Source organism: Mustela nigripes, chromosome 9 (genome assembly GCF_022355385.1).
Source record: "Mustela nigripes isolate SB6536 chromosome 9, MUSNIG.SB6536, whole genome shotgun sequence".
NCBI lineage: Eukaryota > Metazoa > Chordata > Mammalia > Carnivora > Mustelidae > Mustela > Mustela nigripes.
The window spans coordinates 2,212,718-2,220,838 of NC_081565.1; the positions used below are offsets into that span (position 1 = coordinate 2,212,718).

At 62.6% G+C, this 8,121-nt stretch overlaps 1 protein-coding gene across 1 annotated transcript; it reads left to right on the forward strand.

The window, feature by feature from the left end:
• Window positions 1-1,544: 1,544 nt before the first annotated feature.
• LOC132024262 (ficolin-1-like) lies at window positions 1,545-7,554 on the forward strand. The gene is made up of 9 exons (XM_059410357.1): window positions 1,545-1,677; window positions 2,958-3,071; window positions 3,304-3,357; window positions 3,851-3,886; window positions 4,655-4,684; window positions 5,071-5,198; window positions 5,690-5,819; window positions 6,411-6,545; window positions 7,075-7,554. Exons 1-9 carry the CDS (start codon window positions 1,575-1,577, stop codon window positions 7,320-7,322), a joined length of 978 nt encoding a protein of 325 aa, XP_059266340.1. The 5' UTR covers window positions 1,545-1,574; the 3' UTR covers window positions 7,323-7,554.
• The last annotated feature ends 567 nt before the right edge of the window (window positions 7,555-8,121 follow it).

An 8,121-nucleotide genomic window follows, 5' to 3' on the forward strand; every position in this document is an offset into this window, starting at 1 on the left:
GAAGCTTACATCCTTTCTGATTCTTTGGCCCACCTACCGTTAAGAATAAGAACTCGATGTCTGAATGTATTGTTGACATCTTGCCTAAAATAATCCTATCAGCAATGCAAAGAGGAAGAACCCTGGTGTCTGGGGGCTGCCAGCAGTTGGGGTCTGAGGGACATAGACCCGCTGCCTCTCTCCCTATCCTGCCTCATGCCAGGAGAGCATTCCTGAAGTCTAGACCTGTGCTTGCAGAGAGAGGCTGCCTGTTCCAGTAGCTCAGGGAGGCTGAACGGCGCCTCAGGCCATGCAACCCACATGTTCCTCTGTCTTTTAAACATTTTTTAAAAGATTTTATTTTTGTATCTGACGGAGAGAGAGAGATCATAAGTAGACAGGGAGGCAGGGAGAGAAGGAAGGAGTAGGTGGCTCCCCGCTGAGCAGAGAGCCTGATGCGGGGCTTGATCCTGTGACCCTGAGATCATGACCCAAGCTGAAGGGAGAGGCCCAAACCAATGAGCCACCCAGGTGCCCCTCCTCTGTCCTAATAGACCGAGGCCACCGCAAAGCTTAGTGTCTTTGCAGTACACACAGAGATGGGCACAAGGTCCTAGATGCCCCTTGACAACCCACTCCTTTCATGAAACCTCTTATCCGGCCACCCCCACTTCTATGGTTGGACCACAGCCCACACACCCTGGCCCAGGGAAATCTCAGAGTTCCACCCTCTGCTCTTCTCTCTTGATACCATGCCGCTGTCACTAGTGGCCATGTCTACACCTCTCCGGAACCTCTCCAGAACCTCTCCGGAACCTCTCCGGAACCTCTCCGGAACCTCTCCGGAACCTCTTCCCTGAATGCTCAGAGCGAGTTCAGGCTGAGCAGGATTCATAGCATGAGATATGGAATAAGGCCTCAGGGGTTTGGGGGAAAGACCTCTCCATGCTTCCGGATGTAACAAACAGCCCCAGGGATCCTTGGTGCATTCTATGAACTTGACACAAAGGTCTGGCTCTTCTTGGTTCTGTGACTTCAATTTCTCCACCTGTGAAATTCAAACAATATTAGCCACCTAATGGGACTCTGTAAGTGGCACTTGGCACAGAGGAAGAACTCAGATTTCTTTTTCTCCTCTTTCATGTTGAGTGCCCAGGGACTCACGCAGACCCTGAATATTCTGGAAATCAGATGAGGGAGGGATATATCTTTAGTCAGCTCTTCCTCATACCTCAGTCAAGGCCACAGAGTATTGTTTGGGTATAGCTCGGTTCTGGGAAGGGTGTTTGGGGTCTGGGCTTTCCTTAGCCACACACAGAGCAGACCCTTTCCAGCAGAGGGGTTCTGGGAGCTCCGTTAATGGGGAACAGGATGCCCTTGCTAGGGGAAGTGAACCTGATTTAGCAGAAAGCTGGTGAGGCCCAAATGGAAGAAAACACCCTTGGCCATCACCCGATACTTCCTGTGGGTTCAACCGAAGACCCTATAGGAAGTGGGCGTCCCACTGGGAGTTGAGAAATTGCTGGCCTAGGCTGGGGCCAGCTTCAGTGGCCTATAAGAGCTGGAAGCCTCTTCGACATGGGACACCAGAGGACATGGAGCCAAGCAGAGTCGCCAGGCCCCTGAGGCCTGCTGGTTGCCTCCTTCTGCTCCTCTGCATCAAGACCCTGGCCACCCAGGCTGCAGACACCTGTCCAGGTGAGCCCAACCTGAAGCTGGTAACTAGATCTCGCTAGCCACGTAGAGGGTCCCCAGTTAAGCCCTCCACAGGCATCTTCCCAACTCTCCTCATGGTCCTCAGATGAGGACACCTGCCAGGGCTACTGTTGGGAGGGTGGGAGCAAGCTGTGATGCCGGCCTCACTCGTGGGTCTGGGACAAGACCCTAGAAGCGTCACTTCTAGGTGTCCACTCTGTCTCCAAGGAGGAAGAAAATGCCATTTACATTCTTTGTCTGCCCACGGGCCTTCCAGAGTTGCTCTCTCCAGTTCTCAAAGCCAGGGGATCTCACATTAGTCTGCAAGCCCTCACCACAGGAGGTCTGGTTCAGCAGATTCAGTGGAAAGGGGAGTGGGGTCTTGCTCCAAATCCTAAGCAGGTGGGTCAGGCCCTGTGTGCAGGAGAGCAGCCTCCCCCCTTGGAGAGCAGACTGATGGAGGAGGCACAAAGGCACCTCTAAGCCTGTGGCACAGGAGACTCCAAAAGGACAGAAGGGAGACACCCCAGGTGGGGGCAGCTGCTGTGTCGTCCGCAGGAGCCTGTGGTGCCCGTGCCCCCCATGGCACCCACAGGACTAGTGGAGGCCTCTCTGAGATTCGTCACCCACACGATTCAACTCCACCAAGTAAATGACCCTCTGATCCGAGCTCTGTGGCCCGGCTCTGCATCCCGGGAACCGGTACAGCCCTCTCTAGGGCACCCCCAGGGACCCCTTCTGCCTCAGACTTCTGTGAGCTCAGGCCTGAGGTCGGGGTGAATTTCCCACGGTGACCCCAATTCCCCAAGTTCCTTCTCATACTCATTGTTCGCGTCGCCTGAGAGTCCCCCGTGGGCGGGAAGCTCTTTCCAAACGCCGTCGACCCCGTTCGGATTCTGAACAGGGGCACCATCTGACGCTCGCTCCCCCGCAGCCCTCGTCCGGTGCTCCCGGGGCCCAGAGGACAGAAGCCCAGAGGGGTTGAGTGACTTGTCCGGGGACACACAGCACCGAGGAGCCGGGTTGCCTCGGCAGGGAGGACTCGCAGGCCCTCTCCTCCGGCCAGACCCGCACACACAGCAGGGCAGAGGGGGACAGAGCAAGTCCACCCCAGACGCGAGAAACCCGGCTCCAGGCTGACCCTGCGGGGTTCCCCGGCGGTCTGCCCGGGCCCGAGGTCAGCACACGGGCAGGAGTCTCGGAGCGGGCGGCCAGTGTGCGAGACCTGCTGGGCCACCAGGCGCAGGAGAAGGCACTGACCGTCACTCCGTGTTTCCCTGCAGAGGTGAAGGTGGTGGGGCTGGAGGGCTCCGACAAGCTCAGCATCCTCCGGGGCTGCCCGGGGCTGCCCGGGGCCGCAGGGCCCAAAGGAGACGCAGGCGTCAATGGAGCGAGAGGTACGGGCCCCGGGCCGGGGCGGGTGACCAAGCGCCCGCTCGTCTTCAGCGAGACCCGGGGCTGGGCTAGGCGCTCGGCTCCGTAGTGGCTGTGGCTGCTCCGTCCACCCCGGGGGCAGCGGTTCTGTGGACAAGTGGCGCCGGGCGGGCCTTAGGACTCGGGACAGATTGCTCACATGGGACTGTGGCGGCTGCACCTTTGCCCATGAGGCCCGTGTCCTGGAATTTGCAGGCGCACCCGGGTCCCCTGGAGTCCCCAGCAAGGCAGGACCACCGGGACCCAAAGGTAACAATGGGATGAAGGGCCACGGCCCCTCGCGGGACCCCGGGGTGCGTCCACGGAGAAAGGAGAGAGGAGCACAGACAGAGGGACAGGGAGACGGGGACATGGGGACATGGGGACACAGGGAGGAGAGAGAGGGACAGGGGAGGGACACGGAGGCAGACAGAGGGACAGCACAGCTCGGGTCGAATTTCTGAGGAGCCTCAGGTGAGCGCGTGACCAGAGTCCTGACCCAGGGAAGGTGGGCCTCAGGGACCTCTCCTTCCCGGGCCAGGATCCCAGGCCTCGAGGATCCTCCATTGTTCGGACACCCTGGCGTTGGAACCCTTGGAAAGCCAGCAGAGCAATGAGGGTGCCCTAAACAGAGCAGGAAGCCTGGGGCTCGGCCCACACTGACCCCTGAGGGCAGAGCAGATGGGGGTGTCTGAGCGCTCAGGCGCCTCTCCCTGACCTCAGCCCCCGTGTCGGGGGTCCCTTCCTCCTGTCTCTGCTCCAGGGGACCGAGGGGACACAGGAGTGTGCGGGGAGAAAGGTGAGTCGGGCTCGCAGTCCTGGGGCTTCGTCCACGTGGGGGTCCCCGAGGCCGCAGTCAGCCTGGCAGCATCTGCTGGGGGAGGGTCTCAGACCCGAGTCCCTCTTCCGTCAGGGACATGCCTGGGAGGCGCGCAGGTCTGGGTCAGGGCTGGGCTCGCTGGGCGGTCGGTGAGGGTGCAGAGCCCGGCGTCTGCGCACGGGGACCCAAGGGATGACAAGACCGCGTCCCTGCTGATGTGGACACTGGCCTTCCGTTGCCCGTTCATTCGCGTTTCTTTATCAGACAGATTGTAAGAGGCAGAAAAGGCAACTCACAAACTCGAAACCCAGTCCCGTGCTCCACGCACAAGTAAAGAGGGCAGGATTGGGGCACAGAGCCGAATGTCCGACGCCCCCCAGGTCTCCCCCAGCAGAGGATCAAGGGGGCAGTGCGGGGAGGTGACACAGACCAGAGAGACCCAGACGAGTCCATTCCCGCGCCACTGAGGACCTGGGGCCCTGGGGGGATGGCCGGCACGGGGTGCATGGTGGGACCCCGAGTGATGGTGCCGCCCCACGGGCCCAGCCCAGGATGGACACAGGAACCCAGCAGACTGGCTCCCGGGACGGGCATTCCCAGAGCCCATCCCTGGGACTGGACAATCTGCCCTGGACAGATCCTGACCCTATGTCCATGCTGTGTGCCGGCCAGGGAGCACCTGTGGCTGAAGGGGACGGGGGCGCCCATTGCTAGCCTGTGACGTGTGTGTCCTGTCCCCACGAACAGGAGAGCCTGGGCCTCAGTCCTGTGACACAGGTGACTGACCACGCACCGACCTCCCCTGCTTCCCGCTCACCAAAGGCCAGCCCCACGCTCAGCCGGGCTCCAGAATCCAAGGACCACCCACTCTTAGACTCATTTCCCTCCCGCGGCTACTCAGCAATGGGCAGCCGGCACCTGGCCATGTTCTCAGGAAGCCCTGATGTCCCCTGAAGACCAGGGGTCCGAGGACTCAGGTGGGGCGGCCCTGGGAGGGATGGCCAGGTAGACGGGGCTTGGCCGTCACGGCTGGGGGCCCGGGCCTTGGAGTCTGTTCAAGCCCAGGGACACCTCCCCCCCCCAATCCATCCAGACACCGCCACTCCCCACCGCACCCCGCCCAGGGCGCCCTGCCTGACATCAGCTTCCGGGTCTGTCCCCAGCACCTCGGACCTGCAAGGACCTGCTCACGAGAGGGCACTCTCTGACCGGCTGGCACACCGTCTACCTGCCCGGCTGCCGGCCGCTGAGCGTGCTGTGCGACATGGACACGGACGGCGGGGGATGGACCGTGAGTGTCGGCGGCCAGGGGACCGCCCAGTGGTGCGTGGGGACAGCGGGCTCTGCCTGGGGATCCCACAGAGCAGCTCGTCCGCTCGCAGGGAGGACACTATCGTGTGAACGTTGTCAAAAGCTCCGGATGCCCCCGTGAGGCTGTCCCGTCCCCCTGGCCCAGGCTGGGGCGAACCCCACACCTTGGTGGGGCATAAATGCTGCGGGAGGGACTGCAACGTTGGGGCGAGGCCCGCAGGGAGCCCAAACCTCCAGCTGTGCGGCTTTGGGCTTGTCGCCCACCCTCTCTCGTCCTCCTGCTTCCCCTCCCTCGGCCGTGGGCTCTGCCCACCCCTGGGGCCGGACATGAGGCCGCACAGCCATGCCAGGGGCTCGGCTGGGATGACCCCTGAGCCCCAAGGCCTCCCCCCATAGGTGGGCCCCTGAGCCGCGGACCCCTGAGCCGCAGACCCCCGCAGGCCCCGGCCCGAGCCCTCCCGCCGTCCGCAGGTGTTCCAGCGAAGGAGCGACGGCTCCGTGGATTTCTATCGCGACTGGGCCGAGTACAAGCGGGGCTTCGGCAGTCAGCTGGGGGAGTTCTGGCTGGGGAACGACAACATCCACGCCCTGACCACCCAGGGTAGGTCCCCGACCTGCTCCGGCCCCCACCCCGAGCCGAGGACGCCGCCCTCCTCCGCCCGCGGGCTGGCTCTGTCCCCCCCCCCCCCCATGCGTGGGAGCCGGACCTTCAGCTCACACACCCGGTGGGAGCACGTTAGGACCGAGGTGAGGGACTCCGGCAAGCGTGGGGCCACCGGCTTCTTAGATCCCGAGACAGAGGGACCGGAGGCCTCGGGGGTGGGCTCCGCGTCCAGCCATGACCCCACCTTTCCCGACACACCGGGCCCAGGGAGCGCACGGCCTTCCCCCTGCAGGAACGCGCGCGGGTCCCGCACGGGGCTGGGAGTGATGTCCCAACCCGCGGGGAGAAGGCGCACTGTTGACGGATGTAGTGTCGTGCCCCGGCGCGGGAGCATGAGGGGGCATGTCGGGGCAGCAGGACCCTTGGCAAGGGGTTTCCACGGCCCGTCCTACATCCGCGGACGTCGTCCGTGATTGTGCCAACCCTGGGTGCCGGGTCCACACAGCCCCTCCACCCGCCCCTAAATCCCCACCTGCCAGCCCTGGTCGAGGGTCCCTCTGCTGGCACCTCACAGCCTTTCTGCTCCAGGAACCAGCGAGCTCCGGGTAGACCTCGTGGACTTCGAGGGCAACCCCCAGTTTGCCAAGTACAACTCGTTCCGGATGGCGGGCGAGGCCGAGAAGTATAGGCTTCTCCTGGGCGCCTTCGCCGGGGGCAGTGCGGGTGAGTGTCCGGCCTGGGCCGGGGGCCTGGGCTGCAGCACAGAGGGACCTGCTTCCCGTCCGCCTCTGCCTCTCTCTCGGGGTGAGTGGAGGCGGCCGCCAGACGGGGCTCTCCCTCCGTACATGAAGAAATGTGACCCACACCTCATGGTCCCTCCAGGTCAATGGGACCCATTTAGTAGAAAGTGCAGGAAAGGGGCTCTTCTTCTTACTGCCACTATTGGCACAAACAGGGACAGGGTGATAACGGAGCCCATCTCTGTGGATCCCGGGTTCCTGATTCACGGTGCCTGGTGCTCTTGGCTGAGCAACCTAGGAACCCAGGGCCAGTATTGGCCTCCGTCCAAGACAGGGTGCCTGCCAGCTGGGAGGGACAGAAGGGATTCCAGAAGATCAAGGTCACTGTACCAGAGAGCAAGTGTTCACAGGCATCCTCTAGAGTTGTGCAGTGCACGACCTGAACTCCTGGTCACTGCAGTTCTGCCTCCAACTAGGATCCAAATAAAACGGCCCACTCTCCCTCCGCACAGGTGATTCCCTGACATACCACAACAACCACCCCTTCTCCACCAAGGACCAGGACAATGACTCAAGTCCAGAAAACTGTGCTGAGCGCTACCAGGGGGCCTGGTGGTACGATAATTGTCACCTGGCGAATCTCAATGGTCTCTACCTCGGGGGCGCCCATGAAAGCTATGCAAATGGCATTAACTGGAAGTCGGGGAAAGGCTACAACTACAGCTACAAGGTGTCAGTGATGATGGTGAGGCCCGTGTAGCACGGGGCCGTCCACGCACACCGTGGCCGCAGGGAGGGCGGTCTGGACCCTCTCAGGGCAGGGAGCTCTGGCTTGGGGTCCTCAGCCTGGTCCCTCCAGAGACCCCGTCTGCTTTGTGCCTTTCACCCACACGAACGCCCCTTCTCCCTTCCAAGCCGGTGAGAACAGGGAACCCTGATCTCGGCAGTCACACGTTTTCTCAATAAAGACATTTGATTCCTCGCTTGGCACACGTAGGCGTCACCTGCCTTTCCCTGACCACGGGTCAGGCTCCCTCTGTGCTTGGGTTCGCGCCCCACCGTGGACACTGAGGGAGTTTCTGGGGCCCTCGGGTCAGGAATTGGAGCACAGGACCCATGGCCATGCCCTTTGCCTCTGTGTGCTGGTGTCCACGGTCTATGGTCCCCAGGCCCAGCCCTGGCCCCAGCTCCCCTACTCAGCGTCCCCACCCCTTCCCAGACTCCCGTGGGAGGCACTCGGGACAGCCTCAGACATCGACCATGGCTGACCATAGGCCTGCGGGTCCCTGGGCAGGAACAAGACCGAGGGGGCATAAGGCAGCACGTGTGGCTGCTCTGAGGGGCCCGGGGGAGGGGCGCAGGGTCTGAGGGTCCAGCGTCAGGCGTCCCCACACCTGGCCAGCAGGCACCGGGGCACGGACAGGCCCCCGCCTCTAAGCCAGCAGGCCAGGAGAGACGAAAGGGGCATTAGCCCGGGAGTCTGTGTCTGCCGAGCAGCCTAGTCAGCCCTCTCTGCCCCCGCCACCCATGTGCCCTCAGGGGACCCCATCCTCAGCCTG

Coding starts and splice junctions, on each gene's coding strand:
- LOC132024262 (XM_059410357.1), top strand. CDS start 1,575: ATGGAGCCAAGCAGAGTCGCCAGGCCCCTGAGGCCTGCTGGTTGCCTC. Junction 3,358..3,850: donor AGGACCACCGGGACCCAAAG/GTAACAATGGGA, acceptor TCTCTGCTCCAG/GGGACCGAGGGGACACAGGA. Junction 5,820..6,410: donor CCACGCCCTGACCACCCAGG/GTAGGTCCCCGA, acceptor TTTCTGCTCCAG/GAACCAGCGAGCTCCGGGTA.